At 42.3% G+C, this 27465-nt stretch overlaps 2 protein-coding genes across 3 annotated transcripts; one reads left to right on the forward strand and one right to left on the reverse strand.

Annotated features, from left to right (window-relative positions):
* Nucleotides 1-839: 839 nt before the first annotated feature.
* PRPF31 (pre-mRNA processing factor 31) lies at nt 840-15669 on the reverse strand. Of its 2 annotated transcripts, none has more exons than XM_014066635.2 (14): nt 15543-15669; nt 13241-13426; nt 12863-12923; nt 12572-12655; nt 11089-11186; nt 9640-9746; nt 8580-8749; nt 7933-8090; nt 7758-7847; nt 6374-6501; nt 5465-5537; nt 4128-4256; nt 2820-2918; nt 840-1992 (listed from the first exon to the last, which is right to left on the reverse strand). In XM_014066635.2, the coding sequence occupies exons 2-14, from the start codon at nt 13412-13414 to the stop codon at nt 1864-1866; spliced, it is 1500 nt and encodes a 499-aa protein (XP_013922110.1). In that variant the 5' UTR covers nt 13415-13426; nt 15543-15669; the 3' UTR covers nt 840-1863. The 2 variants fall into 2 exon arrangements, with proteins under 2 accessions (XP_013922110.1, XP_013922111.1); XM_014066636.2 differs by lacking the exon at nt 15543-15669 and adding an exon at nt 15308-15326.
* Nucleotides 15670-16060: 391 nt separating this feature from the next.
* On the forward strand, nt 16061-27363 carry TFPT (TCF3 fusion partner). Its single transcript, XM_014066631.2, has 6 exons — nt 16061-16185; nt 18375-18601; nt 18942-19012; nt 19403-19472; nt 24458-24682; nt 26240-27363. The coding sequence occupies exons 1-6, from the start codon at nt 16074-16076 to the stop codon at nt 26372-26374; spliced, it is 840 nt and encodes a 279-aa protein (XP_013922106.2). The 5' UTR covers nt 16061-16073; the 3' UTR covers nt 26375-27363.
* The last annotated feature ends 102 nt before the right edge of the window (nt 27364-27465 follow it).

Raw genomic sequence — 27465 nt, forward strand, 5'->3', positions numbered from 1 at the left:
TCTAGCCTATTCTTACTCACAAAACAATTGGATTAGACACAGGCATTAATAGAGTTTCTTCTTCTGAACTACACACTGAATGCTATTTTCAAACTTGTAAGATATATACAATAGTTTAGCTTAATGGCTAAGACGTTTGCCTAAGATGCAATACAGCACAGGTTCGAATCCCAGTAAGGGTATGGCTAGCTGATGAGAGCTAAATAGCTTGAAATAGATCTATGCTAGTCTCCCTTTATTTGTTTATCAGCACAAATAAAATAAAAAAACACACACACACATACACACACACATATATATATATATATATATCTGTGTGTGTATGTTCCAGCATAAATCTGGAACGCCTCCAGGAATTTCAACGAAACTTGGTACACAGTTGACTTGCTCTCTGGAAACAAATACTGTGAGGGAAAGACACCCCTAAAACTCCTCGGGGTGTGTGTTCTGTTAAGAAGTGCCTTCATTTGTGCCTAAAATGGCTTCTACTGTACAGCGCTATGGAGTTGCCATGGTAACAACTTCACAGTACTCCACAAGGGGGCTCCCTCTGGTAAGGGGGAAAATCCAACATTAGAAATTGTGGCGACATCCATGAAAGGAGGGTTGGGATAAATACCCAGGCAGCACCAGGTTATCAGCTAATATACTATAAAACTCAGTTATTTCACCATCCTCTAGTTGTTCTCCCTTAAAGTAATGAAATGTCAGTTCAGATTCATTTATCTTTTTGTTACATGCACATATCCACTATGATCCTGTGCTCTTAGGTGAAAAGGAGACTGATTTTTTTTAACAACTCTGGTTTTAATACACTAAATAAAACCCTCACTGACATCTGGAAGTAAAAATGTCTTTTTAATTTATTTCTATATTAGAAATAGAATGCCATTTATCCTCACATTCCACAATTACACTCAAAAACATTTTTACATACAGCATATTTATTTACTTTGTCACTGACACAAATTGTGGGTTAGATTCATACTTCTCTCACTTCTCCCCTTTTAAATAGAAGTAACTTCAATCCTAACTCTGTGCTGCTCAAAGATCTTAGATTGCAACTCCCATCAACTCTAGTTAGCATGGCCATCTGGAGGACATGAATTAAAGAAGGTACACTCCCAATTATAGCAGTGCTCCCCAACTTTGAAAACTTCTGCATGTGTGGAGTTTAATCCCCAATATTCAATAATAGTCATGTGGCTGAGGAATCCTGGGCCCAAATCCACATAATAGAGAGACAAACAAGTATACAAACACTATTAGAGAAATTCTTTCCAATGCTTCACCTCCTACATTAAAATATAGTCCTGTTAATTCCTGGGCAATATGTAATCTATATGCACAGGAAGCAAAGTGTTTTTTTTTTAAATCTAAGTAATCTCTTTTTAACTCAGAATCTAAGAGAGGATTAACTACCCAATCTCCTAGATACCAATGGAGAAAGAGTGGCAGAATCTCAGTCTGTTATTTACAAAATTATTTTACATTGAAGTTGAAACACAAGAATCCATGACAGGGGAAGATAGGACAAGTTTGTTCAGCACAGCTCTTTATATGCCATTAAATAGCTTACCACTTAACCAAATTATTTTGAATACTGAAGTACGGCATAATTCTATTAGGCCATTCCATCACATCAATAGATAAAACAATAGCAAGCTCCCTGATGGACTACATGATAACAGAAATTCAGGGGGGGGGACTGATACTAGGATATTTGGAAAGAACCTCAGAGTTGAGTTGTAAAGATCAAATAGTCTATTGAGCCGCAATACGGTCCACATGTGGTGTAGACTTTTCTATCAGCACGTGTGGTGTGGTTCCAACTACTGGTCGAAACAGCAGCGTCCATATTTGTTATGAAGTGGACATGATACCACTCTTCTCACTCTTTACTTTTAAGAACTCTGCCATGCTGGAAAAGTACTTCTGATTGGCTTCGGTGACCTTCTTCTCAGCTGCCTGTGGATTCACAATCTCCAGACCCTGCAAATGGATAGGAGAAAGATTGCACGGGCAAAATAAAAAACAAAGAATATGCAGAGTTTATCCAATATGTCATCCTACAGCCATGGAATTCTAGGAGTTGCAATTGCAAAAAACAACAACAAACAAACCTGAGAGCATCAGGTTAAAAGAGGCTGCTCTGGAGTAGAGGAAGGGCTGTAATATACCCCAATTCCTTCAGCCCGGAGACAAAAATAAATACCAATACAGAATATTTGCAACTCAGAATAGAAATGAGGGGTTCTTGGTGCTCTCTGAGCTTGGTTGTTTTCTTACAGATGTTTCATTAGCCAAACTAGGTAATATCATCTGTGCTAGCATGATGACATTGTTACTTAGTTTGGGTAATGAAACATTTGCAAGAAAATAACCAAGCTCAGACAGCAGCAAAGAAAGAAAATTGCTTGCAGTTGTTTGGTCTGTTTTGCAAAAAGAAGACAAGGTAGAAGATTCTTAGGCAGTTCATAGTCCTCCCAAGCATGACCTACACTTGCTAATACTAAAACTCTTTGGGCACAAGGGAAGAAATATCCATCTTCAGGACTACAGGAAAAGTTATATATTTCTCAAATTTCTACAGTACAGGGTATTCACATTCCTAAAAACTTATTATTAAAAGATACTTTCCTTCCACTATGCTTGAGCAGATTCATTTCTATACTATACCCATCCTCCATTTCTCCAAATTGGAAAGAAGTTACTATTCCAAATTCTTTAGATGAACATACAGAAATTTCCTGCTTTAGGGCTTTCCAGTCATGGATGAGTAACAGGGAAGTGGAATGTAAGCCATGAGCAATGCTTACCTGCAGTGGAGTGAATGCCACACTGGAAGCTGTGCCAGAGGAACGGTCCCGAATGGTTGACTTTCCCCCATACACCATGCTTTGCTTCTGGAGTGTGCGCTGATTGGGACAAAAAGGTGACATCTAGGGTTTTAATATGTATTGGATAATATGTACAGATAGGCTTAGACTTACAACCATTTGTTTAGTGACCAAAATTACGAGGGCAGTGAAAAAGCCACATGTCTGTTTTTCACAGATTAAAATTCAGACGGTTGGCAACTAGCATGTATTTACGATGACTGCAGTGTCCTGGTGCCACATGATCACCTCCGCGACCTCTTAACAAGCATAATCAATTTTTAAGATTCTCTTAACTATGTTACTGTCTTAACAACTACAATGATTCACCTAACAACCATGGCAGGAAAGATTGTAAAATGGGACAAAACTCACTTAACAACTGCCTTGCTTATCGGAAGTCTACGCCTTTGTTTCCCCCCCCTTCTTTTCTACACTTCTCTCTTCCCCTTTCCCTCCCTTTTGTTTTCTACTATTTGCTTTTGCATATTTGTATTTTATATTGAAAGCTGATAAATAAATGCTTGTAAATGCTTATCAATGAAAATTTGAGGCTCAATTGTGGCTGTAAGTTGAGGACTATTTAATATATTATGTATAGAAATCAGTAGCTAGAAAAGATAACAATCAAGTATTCTAGGTGTCCTCTGGGAACATCTGCAGTCTTCCTCAAAGTAAAATCCTAACGGTAAGTTATGCTGCTAGAACAGACAGCTAAATTAAGGCCCAGTAAAGCTTTCAGGCTCCAAGAAGTACTTTATCCAGGTAGATGGCAAAAGGTTTTGGGCAGGGAGAAACTTCCAAAGAGCCCTTCCAAAGCAAGACTCAAGCACAGATGCTTGATACAATCACAGAGTGATGAGATTACACAGTTGACCTTGTGACTTTGACTGTACACAATGACTGAACCACAATTTACAGACTACAGTGGTAGCATTCACATGCAATAAAGCAGGGGGTGTCCGACCTTGGTAACTTTAAGATTTATGGACTTCCAACTCCCAGATGATTAGCTGAGGAACTCTGGGAGTTAAAGTCCACAAATCTTCAAGTTGTCAAGGTTGGACAACCCTGAAACAAAACATTAAACTTCAGCATGTTGCATGAATTCGGTCAAAGGCAGGAACCCAATTCTGGGGGCCTATACAAGCCTGGAGCATTTGCAATGAGATAGAGCCAAACTTGCTCCTTAGAAAGATTAAAAACAGAAAACAGACATTGCAATTTGCTGAGCCTCCATTTCCTCACCTGCAGTGTTTTTGAGATGCGGGCCTTTGTGGCCTCGTTGACTTGTGTCTGCCGGACACGGCCACTGCCTGATTTGCCTAAGTGTCCAAGACTGAACCCAAGGTCTTCTTGGTAAGCATCTTCTTCAATCTAGAAAACACATGAGAAGAAGTGAAGTAAATAATGTAAAAGTGAAGCTTTTTGTCATTTCTATACCACCAAAGGACTCTTTTCATTTTACAGAAGCTGTACCCAAATGGACCACATGGGCTGGTTCTAGCTTAAGCGGATGGCCCTTCAGATACCCGAACACCTGGACTAATAGAGCAATTTAGGTTTAAACCAGTATCTGGAATTGTATTCAACAGCATATTGGTAGTTAATGCTGTGCTTACAATACTGTTATATAGCATTGGTAGACCTCACCTATTAGCAGCACATGAACATCTGCATTTTATGCCAATGGCATACTCTGGGTAATCTTCAAAATATATTGAAATATGTACAGATAATATTCAACTTATGACCAATCATTTAATAATCATTTGAAGTTATGATGGTGCTGAAAAAAATGACGTATGATCAGTCATTGCACTTATGACAGTCAGTGTCCTGGTGGTCTCGAGATCAAAATTTAGGTGCTTGGCAACCAGCATATATTTATGACGGTTGCAGCCTCCCAAGGTCACATGACTGCCATTTGCAATTGCTCCAGGAGGCTTCCGATAAAGTCAATGGGCAAAGTCAGATCTGCTTAACGACTACATGATTTGCTTACTTGTGACTCCCTTAATGATCACACCACTTAGCAATGAAGGTTCCAGTCCCAACTGTGGTGACAGGATGAGGAGTACCTGTACTACAATAGTTGATTTAAGAGGTAATAAGGATACAGGGAGTTGCCAGCAGGGAACTCAGGATGTCCCAGGAAAGGCTACAAAAATGATGCCTCTGGTGCCTCACTCTCCCCTGTCTGTCTAACATCACTTGTAAGATTAGGAATACCCCCCAATTATAGACCTGTGGTTTCAGGGAGGATGCTCTCCAATCCAGAGTCATCAGGAGCAAAGCACAGGCATGGATACTGGAGCATCAGCGTAAAACATTTATGAAATGTTGTCTCTTTTTATCAGATTAGTTATTTAGAGGCAAAAATGTTTTGTATTCTCAATTCAAATCAGTATGTTCAGAAAGCAACCAAGTTCTGGTAGTTATTTACAATGGTAACAAAGTCTTTTTTATGAAGAAAACATTAAACTTCCATATATAACTTGGTATTCCTCAAATGTGAAGAATGGGAACTCAAGACATTTGAAAGCAAGAGAGAGAGAGAAATGTGGCTGGGCAGAATCTCATACCTCTCCAAAGCTCATCCGGTTGGCTTGCTTTCGGATTTCTGTTAAGCCAAGGCGTTCTTTCATCTTACGGTATCTAAAGCAAGCAAAAAGATTATTTAAAAAAAACAACAACTGAAAAAGGCACAGGAGCAAATTCATTTTATTATGACCCAAGTTAGCCTAGGACCGTAATAAGGATCATTTGATTTAGATTATAACCTATGGCTTATATATAACATCCAGATGAGTTGTGCACTAAGTATCAGAATCCCTGGGTATGGGTCCCTGACTTTGTCTACTTAATCCTTCCCCACCTTTCCAAATATTTGGAAGCAATTATTAGCTCTACCACAATAAAAATGCATGTCCTGGTCAATAAACAAAATAAAGCTTCTGTCTATAGGAGGGAAGGAAATGGCATGGAGGAAACAGGGGCGATGTCTAGAGATTAGCAGCTATTACAAGCAGGCAAGACATCAACTGCCACAACCACAAGCTATAATGAACAGCACATCCTTGTGGGAATCCTGTGGGAACTCGGTAGCAACTCAAAGAGGAGCAACCACTCTGAAGCAACACCTCATCCCAACTACAGTTAAGAACTTTTGGAAGGAGGTGAAGGTTGTACATTTTATGGATACACATTTTTGCTTCAAGTGAATATTAAAGGACTGAGTATTAACAACATATTTATATGGCAATATCACTTTGCAAGTCCTAAAGGGTAGAGAGAGACAGTCTATTGTTGGGGATGGTGTGTGCTGCAATAAAGCACTGCATACAGATTGGCTATGCTGTGGTGTGTCCAATCCTTGGGGGAAAAAAGGACCTTGACAGACGGATATGAATGTGAGCTGATTCTCACTTCCTGGCATTTGACCTGACCTTCCCTCTTAGCTTTTCCAAACCTTTGTGCCTGGAACCCCCTACCTGCGGCCTCCCCGTTTCTTCCTCTGTCCATCCAGAGGGGCTGGCAGTGGCTTCACTTGCTTCACTGGAGGTGGCTCCTGCCACTTATCAAACTTCCTCTCAATCTCTTCCTTCAGGTCATATCCAACCTGGATGGTTAACAGAAGGAAAGCATGAAGTCACAGCAGGTGGAGCTGGAAGTCACAATAGTGGAAAGCTCTGAAGAGCAACATTGCATCCAAGTGGGGAAAGTGGGGGTTCCAGCTTAGGCTGAAGAAAATTGGTTGCTATGTCTGTTGTTCATAGACTCCATGCATGCACTTAAGTAAAACCCTGACATAAATCCCAGGTTCAGTTTTTTTCTCTGTTTCCTCTGTTACCCGAAGAGGTTGTATTCTGGGCACCATATTAAAAACCAGAATGAATATATTCCCATAGACTAAAGCGGATCTATTTTCCTTCTCAATTTCTTCTCTTGGCCTAGCTGTACCTTTGTAATATTTCCCTAAAGAAAAAATCACTACCTTCAGTTTTAATCTCCCTCTCACAGTAGATCCATTCCCTAGGCCAAACTGAAAACTCTCTTCTCACAAAAGCAGGGAAGTGTAATAAATTACATTAGAACCTGAAACTCAAATCCAAAAATTATCCAGACTGTGACAAAAGCTAGCTAATCTCTCAATCTACTATATCTCAAGAGTTTTGGTGTAGATATAATCAGGATTGCAAAGTCAACTCTGATCTTCTCGAGGTTCCTTAAAAGAGGAACAGGAAGGTATGCAGCCTTCTTCCTTGTCTTGACAGTCCTCTTTCACTTAGGGGAATTACCCATTTCCTTATGTAGCCTATAGGGATTCTCCACAATGTTTTTAAACACAAAAGCAATAATTACTGCAGGGACCCAACTTTTCCCAAAAGGGTTAAATCGCTTTCTGAGGAAGGTCCTTATCTTAGCTCTTGCTGCACATCTTTGCTGAAAGAAAGTCTTTTAAAATTTCACTTAAGAGATGTCCCAGGAAGTCTGGCTTATGTTTCTATCCCTGCTACTACCCCAGGGCTCTAGAGCTGGGGTCTCCAACCGTAGCCACTTGAAGACTAGTGGACTTCAATTCCCAGAATTCCTCAGCCAGCAAAGCTGGATGAGGAATTCTGGGAGTTGGAAGTCCACAAGTCTTCAAGTGGCCAAGGTTGGAGACCCCTGCTCTAGAGCATGGGTCTCCAATCCTGGTCCACTGCCTAGTGCCAGGACGCGTCCATTTAGAACTGGGCCACGGAAGTGGTGGGTGTGTGCCTGTACATGTGAAGTTGCATTTGCGAAAGCGGTGCGCGCAAAACTATCCCCCCCCCACTGCCTCCTCTTCCTCGGCCAGGAAAGTTGGAGACCCCTAGAGTCCCTTCACCTCACCTTCCCTTCGGAACTCTCATGGAAGCTGTCCACTCGAGCTGCCAGGGTGCATTTTGCTGCCACCAGACGTGCCGCTTTCCTCCGCAGGTCCTACAAAAGAGGAATGAAAATCAATGCTGGAGCCTCGTGCACCAACACACCCATCAGAAAAGGAGATTTGGAATCTCACACCTACCGGGGGCAACGACTGTACAATGTCACTGTGGTAGATGTAGCCAGTGTGAGGCAATACAGAAGTGCTGGAAAAACCCGAGAGAGTTTTCCTCTGAGCTCCCAGGAGCATGATGTTGCAAGCTGGCATCTTGGAAAGGTTGGTGAGGCCACCGGCAATCCCTTAAACAAAGAAGAAACAGAGAGGGAACATCACACAGCAGGATCAAACAGCCAAGAAGTTACAAGGCTTTTGTTCAGCCGATTTTTGGCAAGTTACTTCCCCCGCTTGTTGAGATTTGAAGAGAAGGGCCTCCCCCTGGGAAGCTGTGCTTGCTGTCCACAAAGAAGGATTCTGGCTAATCCTTTTTTGGAGATTTGCCAGGATTAATCAGATTCTCAGAAACAGAATCTTCACTGTTCATCAGGGCATTTCTTGGTTCCGTAGTTTTAAATGAAGAAACAAAAACAGCTCACGGGTGAGCTATTCTGACAAAACTTTGGACAGCTGAACTATAAAAGGTAAAACAGTTTCCACTAATAACAAAACAAAGTCATCCTTTCAGAGGGGAAAGATTTCACTTCCCTCTAAAGACCACATTATTTCCTACAACTCTACAGTTTAGTCAAAAACTCTTATGCGCGAATGCACAGCTCTCCAGCAAGACTTACCCATGATCTTGGCAGCAGTAGAGGCCCCAACAATGATAGACAAGTTTGGGGCAATAAAGGACATGCGGGATTCCACATACTCATAAATGCGATGCTTCGATTGGTTCAGCTCTAAAGCCATGTCACAGGCCTCCTCGATGCGTTCCAGTTCCTCCTCTGTCAACTGTTGCCTGCAGTGACAGAAAGAGCCCTCTTGAGACCTTTCTGTTCAATTTGCATCTCTGATATTAACAATGTGCTAAACCAAGGTTCTTTTCATTAGTGTCTCTCAGTAGCATCCCTGTAGATATTAGTTCCGTCGTCCCTAACCTGGTGGGACTGGGTTTGGCTTTAAATGTGGTGGATTGGATGTTAATTCTTTTAATTCATTTATCTATGCTGGAATCTGGAGGGCACAGAGTTAGGAAAGAGAGAGAGAAATGAAATCTGGACACAAATAGCCCTTTTCAGAGTTTGCAGGATTCAGGAACATGTGTAAGGGCAGAGATAATAAATAAGATAATGTTTTCCTCTTTTGGTTTTGATCTTCAGCCATACAGGTAAGCTGCATCAAGAATAATATTTGAATTCTGCTAACAGTTTTATTTCTGCTCTAAAGTGTGCTTGGAAAAAAAGCTATTCACCTTTCTTGTCTCCCTATCCTTTCTCATATAGTCAGATAGTAATGATTGTCAGACGTCGATGTACAAATGGCGCAAACCCGCCCCCGCAACTTTCATTTGAATTCCAGCACTTTTTCACCCATCATGCAGAATATAGAGAAAACTACTATAATGGTTAAAAGTAAACCAGTTCTGCAGGAGTGTTACTCATTCTTGTAAGCTTTTTTAAAACCTAAGAGATCTCCCTCTGTTAGAGGAAGGTGTCAAAAACTATGCCAAAGAGAACGCTGGAAGATCTTTCCTCTTAGAATTAGGAAAAATTAAAAGAATGTCTCACCTTCAGGCAGAAGTGGAACAATGGGGTGGGGGTGGGGATTTGGCCCCAGCCCCTACCCAGAGCTGATCTCCCACACCCCTTCTAAATCCTCCCCTCAGTTCTTTCAGGTGACCCATCTTACCCTTGAGTAGTAGATGCGGTGACACTGACCACCATGATTGTGGCATTGGTAAGGATCTGTTGAAGGTTCTCATTATTCTTGCATTTGTCCAAACTGTTGCCCAGTTCCTGCAAAGGGAGGGAGGTTGGTTTGTGACCAGGAATTTTTAAAAATATATGTTGGGCTGACAAGCACTGTGAGAAATACCAGGTACTTCATTTGATTTCAAGCCGTCCAGAACAAAGGAATTGAAATATATGCCTGTTCTCCATATTCTAGTTTTAATCTATTTCCTATAGAATATTATCTAACCCGTCAGCCTCATCCTTGCCAAATATAAAGCACTGCAAGATGTTTCCTTCAGCTTTTGTAACTAAAATGTTTTTCCCCCTCATCTTTTTCCCATTCCTTCTGCCGTATCTTGTGCACAGCAAACTTGAGGGAGAACTTTAGTCATCTTTTTAAGTTAGTGTGTGCACATGTGAGAACAAAGTTTAAAAAATATTTCAGAGAAAGCAATGCTAATGTTCTTATTGTTCCTAGATAGAACTTGTGTGACTCAGTAAGGATCAGTACCAGCATTTCCTGCACCCATTTTTATTTGATTTTTATTCTATTATTTTTATAATAATGTAAGGCAGGAACCATGCATAATACTTCCTATTTCTCCCATAATAACCCTGTGAGGTAGGTTAGTCTAAGACAGAGGTATTGGCCCAAGGTGGCTTTCATGCCAAAAGTTAGGCTGGGACTCACCTATATTTTCCTTTTCTGTATTTTATTCCCACCATATGTACAGGATTACAACTTTTAAAAAGGGGAAAATGCCAGGATACCAGATAAGGGAAAGCTGAAGAAAAGTACTAAGTTTCAATCCAGCAAATCTAAACGCAAATTCTTATATGGTCATAAAATTCAGTGAATCAGCAACAAAATAAAGCAATGGGGTGTGGGTGTTAAGAATGCAGAAGCAGAATGGACGATGACGATGATAATAATAATAAATTTAACTTACTTGCCGCCACCTAAATCTCAACTTCTCTGGACAGCTCACAATAAACAAATGTCAATAAAAACAATAAAAAATAAATATGCACAATGGCAAGCGTGATGAAAAGAAGACTTTGCAGTTCTTCTAAACCAGTGTTTTTCAACCTTTTTTGTGCAAAGGCACACTTTTTTCATGAAAAAAATCACGAGGCACACCACCATTAGAAAATGTTAAAAAAAATTATCTCTGTGCCTATATTGACTATATATAAAGTAATTTTCTCACGGCACACCTTACACTATGTCACGGCACACTAGTGTGCCGCGGCACAGTGGTTGAAAAACACTGTTCTAAACAACAGCTGAATGGCAGCCATCTTAATCTTGGAGGGGATCTCATTCTAAAAGGCAGGAACTTATGGTAGTCATGACTGTAAACAGAAGAATGAACTTTGCATATTTTAAGAACAAACACAATACCTTAACAGTCCGGATGTAGTCCAAAGCATTGGGAACAAGGGACTCTAATTCTGGGAATCGCTTGGAGTATTTGTCTCGGATAAACTTGTGTATAATATCTAGATACAAAAGACAGCAAGCATTAAGGTGATTGGTAGGGTTGAACAAGTTTTCTCAACCTAATAATTTGTAGATGGATTAAACTTCAAACTTGTAAATCCAAGGCAGGATGGGAATAATGTTAAATTCTGATTCAATGCACCTAGCACTTGCCAGGTGGGAAGGTGTGATGGAATGTGTTCCAGATTCCCAAGAGGGAAGGAGTGCATTCCAGAGGAGCAAGAGACTTTTGTCGTTTAGAAAATTTATGTGAAAGAAAGAGGGTGAAGATGGCTCCTCCTTAATAGTTCTCAGAGTGTACATTTTTATGGTGCAAATAGTCATTTTTAGTTTGGTAAGATTTCAGTCAATAGGTGACAAAACAATAGAGATAATCCGCAACTTACAACCATTTATTTAGTGATCAAAAAAAGTAACTTAGACTTTTTCATATTTTTACAACCATTGCAGCATCCCTATGATCACATGATCAAAATTCAGATGCTTAGCAACTGGCATGTATTTAGGATGGCTGCAGTGTCCCGTGATCAACTTTTGTGACCTTCTGACAAGCAAAGTAAATGGGGAAGCCAGATTCACTTAACCTCCATGTTAACCGACATAACAACTACGGTGATTCACTTAAGAAATGTGGCAGGAAAGGTTGTAAAATGAGAAAAAAACTTAAGAACTGTGTTGCTTCGCAATGGAAATTTTGGGATGAATTGTGGTTGTAAGTTGAGGACTACCTGTAAAGGAAACTGCTAAGAGAGTCTCAATGAGTCTTTCTTGGTTTTAGAGCCTGATAGGAGTATGAAAGCAAGCCACCAAAAATGTTCTGCCTCAGTTTTTTTTAGTCTGCTGAATCAAAAGATCTCTCTAGAAATAGTCCAGACTTGATTTTTTGTTGCTGAAAGAGGAATGTCTATGGAGATTCTTAGTCATCTAGGTCATGGTTGTCTGAAAGATGCTTTTTCAAGAGGCAACTGGATTTTCTGTTTTTTCTTTGAAGACGTTTTACTTCTCATCCAAGAAACTTCTTCAGCTCTGGCTGGATGGTGGGGCTGAATTCTTCAGTCAGAGCTGAAGAAACTTCTTGGATGAGAAGCAAGACGTCTTCAAAGAAAAACTGGAAAGTCCAGTTGTCTCTTGAAAAAGCACTTTTGGGACTGGAAGAGAAACGTTTCCTAAACAGCTTTTGAATGGTCATGCATTTTATGGCATAACAATGAGCCCATTCATATATCCTTGCACCTCAAACTTCTACACTGTTAGTTCACATTTCTTTCTCAGAAACCCATAGTATTGATACCAGTACAAGTGTATCCCTATGCAACACCTAATATAGTGTTTCCAGTATGTTCCTAGCTCTGTCCCAAACCAGCAGTCAAGATTTTTCACTCACTCAGTTCATTTTCAATCTCTACGGTGAGGTTGTTGGCATCCACAATGACTCTGTATTCAGGAGCAGCCTCTACTGGACCTAGAACTGGAGAGAGACAAATAGAATGGTCAAAATCTATGCTATGCAGCTGACTGTGGGGTGGGTTCATAGACATTTCCAAGCTTTTGACTGAAGGGAAATGACTTGTCTTAATGCAGAAGCAGGATGTGACCTTAGTAGGTTCAAAAAGAATTAATGGAAATGTTATCAGTACTGCTGTTTCTTCATAAACAAATCTGAACTGAACAGTACCTTCAGATGCTTTTGGTTGCTTGCTGATGTACTCCTCAATCTTCAACATAATTTCAGCAAACTGCACAAAAGAAATAAAAAAAATCTAAAGTCATGCTTCCATCTTGAACTTTAGAGTGTAAAACAATAATGGCAGATTACACAACATATCATGTTCAGACCAAAATCAATTTTGAAATTTTATTCCATTCTGTAAATTATTACTGGATTACTGTATTCAACTTAAAGCTATTTAAGGGACATTTTGTATTTTCCTAATTTCTAAGGTATACTTTATTTCTGACTTCATCTGATCGAATTGGCATGATCCACAGAGATGACTTCACAAACATATTAAACTGATGAAAGATCTATGTGAAAGATCTCTATTTCTTTTACCATTTTGCTATCCCACAGCTTGGCAATACTCTTGACCGAATCAGTTGCCAAATCCAGTTGCATCTCTTCATGGACATCTTCAATGGGAAACTCGTCCTCTTCATCTGCAAAACTTCCATCTTCTTCCTCCGCTGCTTCTTCAAGGTCAGCCAAAAGCTCATCTGCTAAAGACATGGTGGATCAAGGCTAGGAAAAAAATAAAACTGGATTAAAGAAGTAAGTCAAAGCGGGTTAATAAAAAAAGAACTCTAAAGTAGTTAAATGAAGATTCAGCCTTCTATTAATATTATCTCTCAATACTGTCTTGGAAAGAGTCCCAATTCTATATATCTGCCACCAACCACCCTTCAGAAGGTAGGATTTCAGTTTCTAGATGTCACTATGGGAACATAATCCTTGGTAAAATACCATGTAATAAAAGTATAAAAGTAATCTTCAACATAAAACCACAACTGAGCCCAAAATTTACGTTGTTAAATGAGAAATTTGTTAAGCGAGACTTGCCCATTTTATGACTTTTCTTGCCACATTTGTTAAGTGAATCACTACAGTTGTTAAATTAGCAACACGGTTGTTAAATGAATCTGGCTTCCCCAATTACTTTGCATGTCAGGAGGTCACAAAAGGATAAATCAGTTGTCAAGCATTTGAATGTAAATCACATGAGCATGGGATGCTGCAACGGTCATAAGTATGAAAATGGACAATAAGTCACTTTTTTCAGTGCTGCTGTAACTTTCAATGGCCACTAAGCGAACTGTTGTAAGTTGAGGGCTACCTGCACTAAAGTCTTGAAGGGACATAATAGTAGTAGAATAGGTAGAATTACTGGGACATAGTAATAACTTGCTATTTCGCTTCTGTAAGAATTGCTTTGCTCCTGTAAGAATTAGAATTGCCTCTGCCATTTGCTTCTACCAGTGATCTAATTCCTTTTATCTTGTTTTTGTGTACAATTCAGTGCCTGGTGCGGGGTATGTCATGGGCTGGCGGGGTTACATAGGGCAAATACCTGTGAGGCTAAACACCAGCCCCTCTGTTGCTAATCACTCAGCCCCCCCTGTTCCTTGCTGCACCGCCAATGCAGGGCTACAAGGAAAGCCTAAACGAATCACAAATTGGGGGCACGTAAGGATATATAATTCTATAAAGATAATGATGAGAATAGCTGGGAATTGTAACCAGGTCTACATCTCGACCAAAATTGGGCTCTGGGTGGTGGTGGTTTAAAAGCACAATGACTATATATGTATACTTTTTTGTTCTATTTTTTTTAAAAGGAGAATATATGTTAAAATTAAATATGTATACTGAAAAGGAATTATAAATACCATCAACATAAAATGGAGCTCGCTCAGAAGCTGAAATACACTAAGTAAATGAGATGAAGAGTGGGAAGAAAAAGAGAGAGGTAAGGGAAGAAGAGAGGAATAGGAGAGAGGGCAAGGAGGGGGGAAGAGGAGGAGAGGAAGGAGAGTGGAAAGGGGAGAGAGGAAAAAGAGAGAGGAAGGGGAAGTAGAGAAGGACAAGAGGGAAGAAAGGAGGTAAGGCGGAGGAGGAGAGAGGGAGAAGAAAGTGACGGATAAGGTACAAATATGGTGTATGGAGAGCAGAAGACCCAATAATTGTTTTTTGGGAATTTATTTATTATTTTATTTATTATCAAAATTTATATGCCGCCCAATCCCGAAGGACTCCGGGAGTTGATGGTAATATGAATTGATGTAAAGATTTAATAATACAATATGATGCTAGCTATGTAATAATATACATGTGATTATATGTTATGAAAATGAAAAAATAAAAAACTTTACAAAAAAAAGGAAGGCCTAAACAAGGGGGGGGGGGGCAAAATTGCGTACTAAGCTGATGTCTCTGGAGGAATAAAAGGACGCCATACCTTCCCCAAGATGTGGCATTTCATTGCATGGACCTTGTCCATATGTTTATGGAATGGTCTAACTACCTTTCTTTTTCTACAAATAAAAACTGATATTTTTTTTTGCAAGCCTTTATGGGTCTCTCTCTTTGGCATTGCGGTGACTCAAGTACATTTTGGAACCTTACAGTATGACCGAGAGGTCAGGCAGTGCGGCTGCGAAAATCCTGGGGAAGAGCCAGTTAGGAACCCTCAATGAGCGACTGGGGTTCGCCAAGCCTCAGCAGCTCCTCCTGGTTACCCCAGAGGGTTGTTAGGAGGACTAGGGCGAGAATTGGAGCTTTAATTCAGTCTGTGGATTAACAAGGCAAAAGTTAGAATAGCCACCGTTCCTTTTCAGGATTCCCCTCCCCTCCCCCTCACCGGCGTCTTCTTCGCTTCAACGCTGCTCCGGCTTCTTCTCGGTCCCTCGTTAAAGTCGTCACGCGACAAACCTCGTCGCTCCTACGTTCATCATGGACGCCGCCAGAAACCGAAGAAAGTAGTAGCCCAAGAGGTATTACTTCCGATTCCGGTTCGGCCGCCATTTGCGTGGCATAACGCCGATGAGCAAAGGGCTTGTCTTGCCCGCTTAACTCTATGGACGACTGGGAAATAATAGTAGTAAGAGGCCGGAAACGTTCCGCTTCGAGGCCACAGCTTTTCTCCCATTTCTATTCAGACGATGGGTCAACTCTGCAATGCCTACTCTATGATCACGGAGTTCCGGAACCTATGGTGACATCATCATCATCATCCCTTTTTGCGCGGCCGTCCATCGAACGTATTTATGGGAGGAACAGGATTCGTTTTACGTAAATGCGATGCGACAGACTTTTCTGTTTCTGGTCCGATCATGTGATGCTCAAGATCATCAGAGTGCGCCACCTCCTTTCCTCCAATTAAACTCCGGGCATGAAACTTCTTTGTTGCTACAGGAGTTTTGTTACGTCATCAACCAGCGTCGGGTCGTCGGTGTATTTTTCGTGGCCTCATTGGAAAAGGTGGGAGCGGCATAGAGACGGAGGTAGGTTGGATGTCGGAAAAAGTCCATTTTTAGAAGTTAGCTTTTTGCAGCCTGACACCGTTCTTTGGGGTTGGGCTCCTACAATTCCCCGTCCGGAATTGTAAAGCCGTCCCTTGGAGACCCTCTTAACGACTGGCCCCTTTCTTCACTTGAATTAAACCCTGCTGGTCAGTTCACTAGAATAATTTCTACTTATTTTGTGTGATGCTAGAATTCAAACCAAGCATAATTCAACTTGGTACTCTGAATGGGTTGAGATTGCATTTTCCGTTTTCCTAGCAAGTAATGACGATTGCTTGGAAATTTCCAAATAGATTCAATTTCAAATTTAGACGCCGTGGCTCAGTGGCTAAGACGCTGAGCTTGTCGATCAGAAAGGTCGGCGGTTCGAATCCCTAGCACTGCCTAATGGAGTGAGCTCCCGTTACTTGTCCCAGCTTCTGCAAACCTAGCAGTTCCAAAGCATGTAAAAATGCATGTAGAAAAATAGGAACCACCTTTGGTGGGAAGGTAAGAGGGTTCCACGCGACTTCGGAGTATTTAGCCATGCCAGTCACAAAATCACGGAGATGTCTTTAGACAGCCATGGCTCTTCAGCTTTGAAACAGAGATGGGTACCTCCCCCTAGAGTCGGGAACGACTAGCACATATATGCAAAGGGAATCTTTACCTTTACCTACTAGTGGTCATTGCCTGGGAATTTTCAAATACACTAAACTCGAACAGTTTGCAAGTTGTTTATGTGGGAAGCCCCTTCCCCAGAAGAATGAAATATTTTTGGAAATATTAAAAAAGGCAGAATATTATATTTCACTAAAAGGATAAAAATGTTTTAGAGACAGAAAGCAGCCCCCAGTCTTTCTTAATAGCCCACAGCAGATGCCAGCACTTAAGAGATAAAGAGATTACTGAAAGAGGAAGCCAACTATCTAGATGGCCCCATTCATAAGCATAGCAAATACTGCAGGGAGAAATCCATTCAAGAAAAGATATTTCAAAATGGCTTGCAGCAAAGCTTGACAGCTATCAAAAGCAGAGTAATAGGATTAGAACAAGCAGCCCCTCACCCAAGATCTAGGACAAGATGAAAGCCAATTAGCTACAATAGGAATTTCCCAACACCCTTTCAGAACACAAGCCCCTTCATGGCAGTTCAAACTTCAAAGTCTCAGAAACCTATAAAGATCCATCCACTCATTCAACCATTTGATCAGCTGTCCCAGAACCATAAACCCTGGTGGTTCTGTTCACCAATAAACATAATCTTTCTTTCCAATCAGCCAGCCTCCATATTATTTCCAGTGTCTTGGAACCAAACTAGATTTTTCTTCCAACATTTCTTTGTTATATTGTCTGTTCTTAACATTTCTTTTCAATTTACAGGTAGTTCTTGACTTGGGGCCAGAATCTTTGTTGCTAAGTGAGTGGCACCTGATTTTGCCCCCCCCCTTTTTTTGGCCTTCATTGTTAAGCAAATTACTGTAGTTCAGTGAATCACAAAGTCATTAAGCAAATCCAGATTTCCCATTGATTTTGCTTGTCAGAACCTGGCCAGGAAGGTTACAGATGATAAACACATGACTCAGATTGCTACAACCATGCGAAATATATACTAGTTGCCAAGCAACCATATTTTGATCATGTGGTTGTGGGGATGCTGTGACAGTTGTAAATGCAAGGCCTGGTTGTTAATTTTTTCAATGCTATTGTAACTTCAAGTTGTTGCTAAACGAATGGTTGTAAGTCAAGAACTACCTATAGTAACCAAAGGAAAACCAGGCAAACTTATATGATGAAAAAAAACAGGTCACATTTAATTGAGTAGGACTTATTTTCACAAAATATCTACAGAATTATTATATACTCTAAATAAGTTGGTAAATTTCCTATAAATCACCTGTATCCTTCTGTTTTAAATTTTGGATGAAAAGGGGATTTACCTCTAACTTCATAGATCCTTCCTTCCTTTCCTCCCTCCCTCCCCCTTTTATTTTTCTTTTCTTCTATTTCCCCTCCCCCCACAACAACTCTGTATGGTAGGTTAGATTAGGCTGACAGACAGTAACTAGTTCAGATATTTGGAAAGATGTAATGCTTTTCAAGTGAATCAATGAATTATTTTACTGTGATCAAGTTGATATAGCTGGTTAGTTTATATTTATTGCTTCCTTTTTAAATTTTTTGAACAGTCATGGCTGCTGTGAGTTTTGAAGAATTTTCAGTGCCTCCTGGTTCAGAACTGGCATTGCCTCCTCTTTTTGGTGGAAATATCTTAGAAAGTGAGTTAGAAACTGAGGTGGAATTTGCTGATGGAGGGATACCAGAAGATGAGGAAGAGGAGGATATGTTGCGGCAACAGGAGATGACTCGGCGCAAGTGTCAAGTGCTTGCCCGACGATGCAAGGAGTTAGAACAGGTACATGACTGGAGTGAATATGCTTTCTCTGTTTATTAACAATGTTTCTAACAATAATCTTGTGAAATAAGGTAAGATTTGAGAGAGAGGATTCAAGAGATCTCTTACTACATAAGGCTGGATGAGGGATGAAGACTTGAACCTAGGTCTTTTTGGCCTCAGTCCAGCATGCTATTTATGATAGTGTAATATGTCAGGAAAAAGGACTATGTGGATACCATATAGAACAACAGTGAAAAATTTAAGCGACACGACTGTTAAGTAAAGACTTAGGTGGAAGAGGAAGGAGTTGTTGAGTAAGTGAAAAAAGATGACCAGCTAATATTGATCCCCATTATAGGTGAATGAGAGAATGTTAAACCGGCTCCATCAGGTCCAGAGAATAACACTGCGTCTCAAACAGGAAAGGAGGTGAGTCAGAAGATACAGTAGGTGCAAAGTGTGTTAAATATATTCCCCTTTGTGCAGTACTACAATTTTAAAAATTAGTTGCATTTTGATATTTAGTTTAGGATGTGGAACCTGTGTTTTTCCAGGCTTTACTGAGCTGCCCTTCCCAGGATTGCCAACAATAACCTATACTGGGTGGGTCTTCTGGGAGTTGTACGTCATCAAGGTTTAAAGATAACACTGCTTCTGAACTTTGGCACATTTATACCAAAGAAATGAATTTTTAACTTCTTTCATCTGAACTATCTGTTTTTATCCCATTTTTCATTTTGTGAGGCAGGATTCTGGTTAGAAAGGAACACGGTAATACAAAGGGTTGGTTTAAAATAATGTCTTTCTACTTCTCCTGAGGTTTCTCATGAGAGTTTTGGATTCCTATGGTGACGATTACAGACAAGGCCACCTTGATATTGTCTTAGAGGTAAGAAATAATTTTTGGGTCAGTAGCCATGTTAATGCTTGTTTGTCTCCAGGAAGGAATATTATCATACATGCTAATAACATGTTTCTCTGAAAATAAGACAGGGTCTTATTTTCTTTTTGCTCACAAAATATGGCTTGGGCGTTATTATGAGGGGAGGGTTTATTGTTTTGGGGTTGCTAGGCGGCTGTTCTCTTGCGAGTAGGCTCCCAAAGAGCCAGGCACAGCCTCATGGGCGAATGGCTGTGTTGCGCTGTTGCAGCAGCGCAACACAACAGCCATGAAGTGGCCACGCTCATGAACAGCCATCTGGCAAACCCTCTTTCCAGCCTGGCGCAGCGCCATTCACTGACCTAGGAGTATTGCCAAGCCATGTGAGCGCCTGTTTGTCGCCGCCTGGCTCCTGAGGCTTGGCGCCTTCGAAATGCCAGTGAATGGCGCTCTGCATGGCTGGAGAGGGGGGGTTGCGCAAGTGGCTGTTCCGCTCTCGCTCGCGTGCCTCCCAGTCTCACGATGCCCTGGCCCAGCTCTCCCTGCAGAGCCAGTGCACCTCCACTGCCACCGACATCCCAGCATGATTTTTTTTGGCGGCTTCCAAACCGAGTCTTCCAGCAGTGGCCGCTCTGGGCGTACTCCATATGGTTGTATGCTCTGCCGGCAGTTGGCCCAAAACCATAGAGGCTACACCCAGAGCAGCCACTATTGGAAGACTCGGTTTGGAAGCCGCCAAAAAAAACATGCTGGGATGGCAGCGGTGGTAGCGGAGGTGCCCTGGCTCTGCAGGGAGAGCTGTGCCCGGACATCGTGAGGCTGGGAGGCACGCGAGTGGGAACGGAACAGCCGCTCATGCAACCCCCCTCTCCAGCTGTTCAGAGCGCCATCACTGGCATTTCAAAGGCGCCAAGCTGCGGGAGCTGGGCAGCGGCAAACAGGCACTCAGACGGCTTGGCAATACTCCTAGGTCAGTGAATGTGCCCAACTGGAAAGGGGATTTGCCGGGTGGCTGCTTGCGAGCATGGTCGCTTCATGGCTGTTGTGTTGCGCTGCTGCAACAGCGCAATATAGCCATTCGCCCATGAGACTGTTCCCGCCTCTTTGGGAGCTCGCTCGCAAGAGAGCAGCCACCCGGCAACCCCCCTCTTCAGCTGGGCACAGCCCTGCTCACCAACCTAGCAGTATCCCAAAGGCACCAAGCAACGCGATCACTTTTGCCTCCCCCGGTTCCCATGGCTTGGCACCTTCGGGACACCACTAGGTTGGTGAGCAGCACTCTGCCTGGCCAGAGGTGGGGGGTTGTCCAGGGGGCTTATTTGCGGGGGAGGGCTTATATTTTTGCCCACCAGAAAAATGTGGCATGGCCTTATTATTAGGACATGTCATATTTTGGGGGAAATACGGTAGTTTATTTCATTGTGATCTGGAGGGACCCTGTCCTCTCAGCCTTCTGGAAGGTTGTAAAGTCCTAGTTCTTTCCACTAGCATTGGGCTGAGGGAGTGAGCTCAGCAAATGTGGAGCTGATACGGGGATGATATAAGCTGTACTGGGAAGTGTGATGCTTTCCCTTCTATAGTGTTTTATCTCTGTTTTTAGTAGTTGTTTGTTGTGAGCAACCGGCCATTGTTGTATACAATCTGGAGGGTCATACCGTGTTTACCTGAAAATAAGACAAGGTCTTATTTTCTTTTGACTCCTGAAATAAGCACTTGGCCTTATTTTCGGGGAAGTCTTATTATTTTTGAGGTGCAGGAGGTGGCGAGTATGGTCACCTCATGGCTGCTGCTGTGTTGCAATATTTTGGGGGGAAGGCTTATTTTCAGGGGAGGGCTTATTTTAGTGCATGCACTCAAAAGCCCAATTGGGCTTATTATCCAGGGAGGTCTTATTCTCAGGGAAACAGGGTATTATATTTCTTAAATAAATATTAATAAACTTGATTTAATTTAATCAGAATAAATGATTAATTTTGGCTATAGGAATAACTGGATCATTTAAAGACACAGCACCTACATCCATGCAATATGCTAAACCGTAAACTAGAGTAACAAAACACTCCACAGCATGTAGAGTCCACATGCTGTGTCCACACAAATAAACTACCTTAAGCATTAATGGCTGATTCACAAACAGATGTGTGTGGTTTAGGGAGGGGGCAGTGATAAAATGTGTTTAACTAGTTTATAGGGTATACAAGACACAGTTAAAACTGAGTAATACAATTATGTAAAATAATAAAGCCCATAATTTAATTTTCCAAGTGAAAATGGAAATGAAATAATATATTTAATTCTTAATTGTTTAATATGGTGCCATTGGTTATAATTAATTCCCAGAGTCATGTTTTCATCTGCTTCTGGAAGGCCTGAAGGTGGAGACAATTCTTGCTCCAGGAGGGAAGCTGTTCCAAAGGAGGGCTAGCTGCTACAGAGAATGCCCACCGTGGATCTCCTCTTGCTGCGTCTCCTGAGATTCTTAAAAATGTTCCTTGTTATTTGAGGGGAACAGGCAAAACCTATCAGGGAAGAACAGGGAACAGAAACAGATTTGGAGGTGGTTGTTTCCCCTCTTTGCTTTTCATGGGAATCAGATTTGATTCCTGGTTGTAGTTTACATTCCCTTTTAATTGTCATCCTCCACCCATCCACCCTCCTATCTTTCCGCAAGAGCCTAAAGGCCAGGCTCTCTGCTGGTTGGCTGGGATCCAAATGGGGAAATTCCACAGTGGAGGTGGCTGCTGGATTGATGGCAGATTTCACCTCTGTCCCTTCTTCTCTGCTCTCTACACACCCATCTTTCTTTTTTCTTTTTTGGTAATCGTGTTGTTGTATTCTCATTGTGTTCTTTTTCACTGTTCTTTTTATTCTGTTATCGTACTTATTTATTTATTTATAGGACTTGTATGCCGCCCACTCCCAAGGGACTCTGGGCGACTCACAACAAATAAAAATAAAAGCATTTAAAAATATTTAAAAATACAGAATTAAAAACAATACAACATCCATTCCATCTAGTGGGGCTGGAAATAATCAACAGCCAGGTCTTGGTCACTTTACAGAAGGCCGGGAGAGTGGTGAGGGTCCGGATCTCAGCAGGTAGCTTGTTCCACAAGGCCGGTGCAGCTACAGAGAAGGCCCTCCCATGGGGAGCCGCCAGCCGCCATTGTCCGGTCGACGGCACTCGGAGGAGGTCCAACCTGTGCGATCTTATAGGTCGTTGGGAGGTAATTGGCAGGAGGCAGTCTCTCAGGTAGCCAGGTCCAATATCATGTAGGGCTTTAAAAATAACAACTAGCACCTTGAAGCGGGTCCAGAGATCAATGGGAAGCCAGTGCAGCTTGCGGAGGATAGGTGTAACATGGGTGTATCTAGGTACACCCATTATCGCTCACGCGGCTGCATTCTGGACCAGCTGTAGTCTTCGGACACTCTTCAGGGGCAGCCCCATGTAGAGTGTGTTACAGTAATCCAGTCTTGAGGTGACGAGGGCGTGAGTGACTGTTTGAAGTGCCTCCCGGTCCAGATAGGGCCGCAACTGTTGCACCAGGCGAACCTGGGCAAAGGCCCCCCTGGTCACAGCCGACAAATGGTGTTCTAACGTCAGCTGTGGATCCAGGAGGACACCCAGTTTGCGGGCCCTCTCCGATGGGTGAATAATTTCACCCCGCAGGCTAAGAGGTGGAATGTCAGGACCATCCTTGGGAGGCAACATCAATAGCCACTCAGGCTTGTCTGGATTGAGTGCAAGCTTATTCGCTCCCATCCAGACCCTAATAGCCTCCAGGCACTGGAACATCACTTCAACTGCTTCACTGAGTTGGCATGGGGCGGACAGATACAATTGTGTATCGTCCGCATATTGGTGATATTTAATCCCGTGCCGGCGTATGATCTCACCCAGCGGCTTCATATAGATATTGTACAGGAGGGGGGACAGGTCCGAACCCTGCGGCACCCCATATTTGAGGGGCCATGGGGTCGATCTCTGTCCCCCAACCAACATCGACTGCGACCTGTCCGAGAGGTAGGAGAACCACCTTAGGACGGTGCCCCCCACTCCCACCTCCCGTAACCGTCACAGAAGGATACCATGATCTATGGTATCGAAGGCCGCTGAGAGGTCAAGAAGCACTAGGATAGAGGAGTGACCTCTATCCCTGGCACGCCAGAGATCATCGGTCAGCGCGACCAAAGCAGTTTCGGTGCCGTAACCAGGCCTGAACCCCGACTGAAAGGGATCCAGATAATCTGTTTCATCCAAGGTCTGTCGGAGTTGAAAGGCCACCACCTTCTCAACAACCTTCCCCACGAATGGGAGGTTGGAGACTGGACGATAGTTGTTCAAAATGGCTGGATCCAGGGAAGGTTTCTTGAGGAGGGGTCTCACCACCGCATCCTTTGGGGGGTGCGGGAAGGATCCCTCCCGAAGAGAGGTGCTAATAATCCCCTGGAGCCAGCCACGCGTCACCTCCCTGCTGGCCGAGACCAGCCAGGAGGGACACGGATCCAGTAAACAGGTGGAGGCGCTCACCACTCCCATGGCCTTGTCCACTTCCTCAGGAGCGACAAGTTGAAACTCACTCCATAAAATCCGATCAGGACCTTCCCCGGGCACCACTTCTGTTTACGCTCTTTTCCATTTCTTCCTTTTTATTGTTGTAAGCTGCCTAGAATAGACCCACAGCAAAGTAGGCAGCAAATAAATTTAACAAATAATACATTTTTCGCACCTCCCCGCCAACAAGTAGTATTGCAGAATTGCTCCTTTTCTGCACTTGATTTCTGCAAAAGTAGAGTTTGATAGCCAAACGCCATGAAGCTCTGAGTGCCTTTGTGTCCCCCAAATTGTATAGAAAAGAAAGGCCAAGTCTCTCTCTCTCCGCTCGCCCCCTCCCCAGCCCCCTTCCTTATGCTGTAAATGCCACATGGCTACCTATTGGGGGCAAATGTGAAAGTGGGAAAATTCTAATTGCATCGCTTTCTCTATTTAGGATGAAGGAATCCAGAGTGCCGATGTTGCAACCCCTGGCAATGCAGAGAATGAGCCCTGTGGGAAGGAAACCTCCAGGTGCCTGCCTGCCCAAGAGCCAGAGAGCCTCTCCCCTAGCGAAGGCCCCGTCAGCAAGAAGCGGCGACGCCATCTGCGTGAGGAGAAGGAGGGGAGGGTACGTCGAGCAGCCCCAACATTGCTGCCCATGGAGGAATTTCCTGTGCAGGTACTGGGAAGGTTTGATGGTCTTGAAATGTAAACCGGCTGTCAGGTTTCCAAGTGATGAAACCCATTCAAAAAAGAAATATGCAAAGTCCATCTTCCAAAACAAATTTCTTTTATTTAGGTAGGCAAATCAAATTTGCAAAGTCTGTTGTAATTCCAGATCTGACACAAACCGGAATTACATCACATAGTATTGTTAAGTTAGAAACATCCCACAAAAGCCATATTCTCCAATATAATATCAATCCACATTGCCCTGTGTCTCCACTTTCCGTTCTCAGCAGGAGCTGCTTCTGTTCCCACAGGAAAGAAGGTCACCTAGTCAAAACAATCCACACTATCTATTCGCTCCTCCCTCCCACCTTAAGAATGTGGTGAGCCTGAAAAACCGCCCTTACATAGTAAAGAAAAAGAAAGGAATAAATGAGTATAATAGAGAGCTAAATAAAATGGCTACACATATTTCAATTTCAGACTCAACGTCGGCCTCCTGCCTATCTCCCACCCACCCACCATCTGTCCTTTGGGCTACCGTATTCCATTGCCCCCACCTGTGCACTTCCTACTGCCCTTCGACCTTCACTGTCTTCTTCATTATGCTGCTGTCAAGATATGCCTGGCCAAGGCACTGCTGGCCCGTAGGCTAGCAGCTGCCTCAAGAAAAGCCAGGTTTGATATATCCTGGCAGTGGGAGGAAGAAGATGGCAAAGGTCAGCTGGGGTGGCAGACTTTAGGACAGCCAAAAAGGTGGAGATGGCGGAGGGGGAGGGGAGATAGATGGGTGGCGGAGTTGAAGCAGAGTTGAGCACAAGGCAGAAGCAGCATTGAGTTCTAGCCTATTGAGCACAACCAAGACTATTGGAACTGCCACTAGTATGCAGTGTGATTGTGTGTTGTGTTGCCTAACAACTCCTTTGTTCATTGATGGAAATTCCTGTCCTAAGGACAGTTAAGATGGGACTATCTGTATTTATATACTGTAGGCTACAATAACAGACACTGTTTCTTCCCCTTCCCTCTCTTTTACCAAAGAGAATCAAGGTGGGACAGTGTTCTAATACTTGTTTTTCTAGGCTTTTTCACCTTTTAAATAATGGTTACCACATATTTTCTCCAAGATTGTGTCTGTATTCCAGTCCATCAAATAATTGCATATATGCTTATTCAGAAGTCTCAGGAGTGAACATTATCTAACATGAGTTTAGATTAGAAGATATTTTTTTTATTTCTTCCACTGTTATTTACAGATAGTGATGAAGATAGATAGACAAACGTTAACTCACATCCCAGAAGCTGGGAAACAGTTGCATTTCTGTTTTCATTACGTTAGTAAACTTAAAAGAGCTATCAAACTTAAAAAGCTATCTTACTTGTTCTGAGTTGTGCCGGAGGGAAATCAAAATGTGGAGCTGATTGATATATTTATTGGGAACAATTAAAATGACACAAAAATACAACATGTCAAATGTGAATATACGCAACCTGGCTTCTTTTCACTGCAGAGATTAATGTTTCCCGCACAATAAATGATAATAATTTTTGGGTTTTGTGGCTGCAGATAAAAGCTGAAGAAGATTTCCAGTGTGAACAGGATGATGTTCTCGGCTCTGCCTGGCAGCAATCCAGTCCCCAGGACAAGTTACTCCATTACTCAAAGTTTCCCAGCCCTGGTGTCTGTTCTGATTTTGACTGAGGCTGGCCACTCATCTAAGGAAAGCATATATACCCATGTGGCAGCTAGGCTGGCCATCAGGGTGCCCAAGAAGATGAAAATTCCTGCAAGCGTCTTCTTTCCTTAGATATTAACCAGCATCTAAGGAATAGCAGGACATCAACCCCATCTGACTCCTCAACTCTAATCCAGTGAACTGCTGGGGGTGGGGGAAGTGGTAGGAGAAGTGGCGATGGAGTTTAAGCAAGGAATCAATGTGTAAAACTTTGGAGTCAAATGTGTAAAAATATTCAGTGGATTAGCTTGAACTGAACTGAGTCCATAATGGACTCAACTTATGTCCATAAACTTTCAATGGGGAGGCCCATTTTGAGCAGAAACATTTGTATCCTTTCAAGATTGAGGAAGGACCCTTTTGAGAGGTCACTGTTCAGCCTTTCCACGTTTGCCCTTCTGGTGGGTAGGGGACAAGTAGTTTTTGTGCATTAGAAAGTGCATTAGAAAACAGCCATTGCTGCGTTCTACCATGTCTTTTTCTGTGGATGTTCTTGGTTGGAAAAACCACGTGTTGAGGGAAGGCTGAGTTATTTTAATCTTTCTTCAAGGTTTTTAACCATGTCTTGATCTATGGTATCATGAGATCCAGCATGATTAAATGGCCAATTTAAGTCTGTATGAAAGGAAATAATTTCTGTGCTATTGACCTGGGTATTTGCAAATCGTTTCATGTGTCAGTTTAAGAACCTTTGCCAGCCCAAAAGAGAGAGAGAACTGGCACCCTTTTCCTGTCGTTTCCTCCTCAAAGAAACATCCAGTTTCAAGACTGGCCATAAGGATCAGGAACTCCCCCTTCTGCCACATATACCCTCAAGTTAGGAATGATATTTGAACAAACCACACTTTTGCTCTAATTGCATTTTTAGATTTCAAAGAGATGTAATTGAACAACAAGCTTATGGCTTCTACTTTGTGGCAAGATTTGAATGAGGTATTAAACCAATCAAACGTGACTGTGTGTCTACTCGTTAACAGTGCATCTTATATGGGGTGCCTCCTTTAACCAAGATCTAAGGTGTAAGGGAGCCAGTTTGGTGTAATGATTGAGGCAACAG

This window comes from Thamnophis sirtalis, unplaced genomic scaffold (genome assembly GCF_051295495.1).
Source record: "Thamnophis sirtalis isolate CommonGarterSnake01/CBP01778 unplaced genomic scaffold, rThaSir2_p1.2 scaffold_4, whole genome shotgun sequence".
In the NCBI taxonomy this organism is placed as follows: Eukaryota; Metazoa; Chordata; class Lepidosauria; order Squamata; family Natricidae; genus Thamnophis; species Thamnophis sirtalis.

Bases quoted from the DNA above. Each gene is read 5' to 3' on its own strand.
- PRPF31 (XM_014066635.2), bottom strand. From the start codon at position 13,414: ATGTCTTTAGCAGATGAGCTTTTGGCTGACCTTGAAGAAGCAGCGGAG. The intron at 9,747-11,088 runs GTATTGTGTTTG...CTCCCTTTGCAG, and splicing joins ACTACATCCGGACTGTTAAG to GAACTGGGCAACAGTTTGGA. The intron at 7,848-7,932 runs GTAGGTGTGAGA...CCTCTTTTGTAG, and splicing joins TTGTACAGTCGTTGCCCCCG to GACCTGCGGAGGAAAGCGGC.
- TFPT (XM_014066631.2), top strand. From the start codon at position 16,074: ATGAAACTTCTTTGTTGCTACAGGAGTTTTGTTACGTCATCAACCAGC. The intron at 18,602-18,941 runs GTACATGACTGG...TCCCCATTATAG, and splicing joins GATGCAAGGAGTTAGAACAG to GTGAATGAGAGAATGTTAAA. The intron at 24,683-26,239 runs GTACTGGGAAGG...TTGTGGCTGCAG, and splicing joins TGGAGGAATTTCCTGTGCAG to ATAAAAGCTGAAGAAGATTT.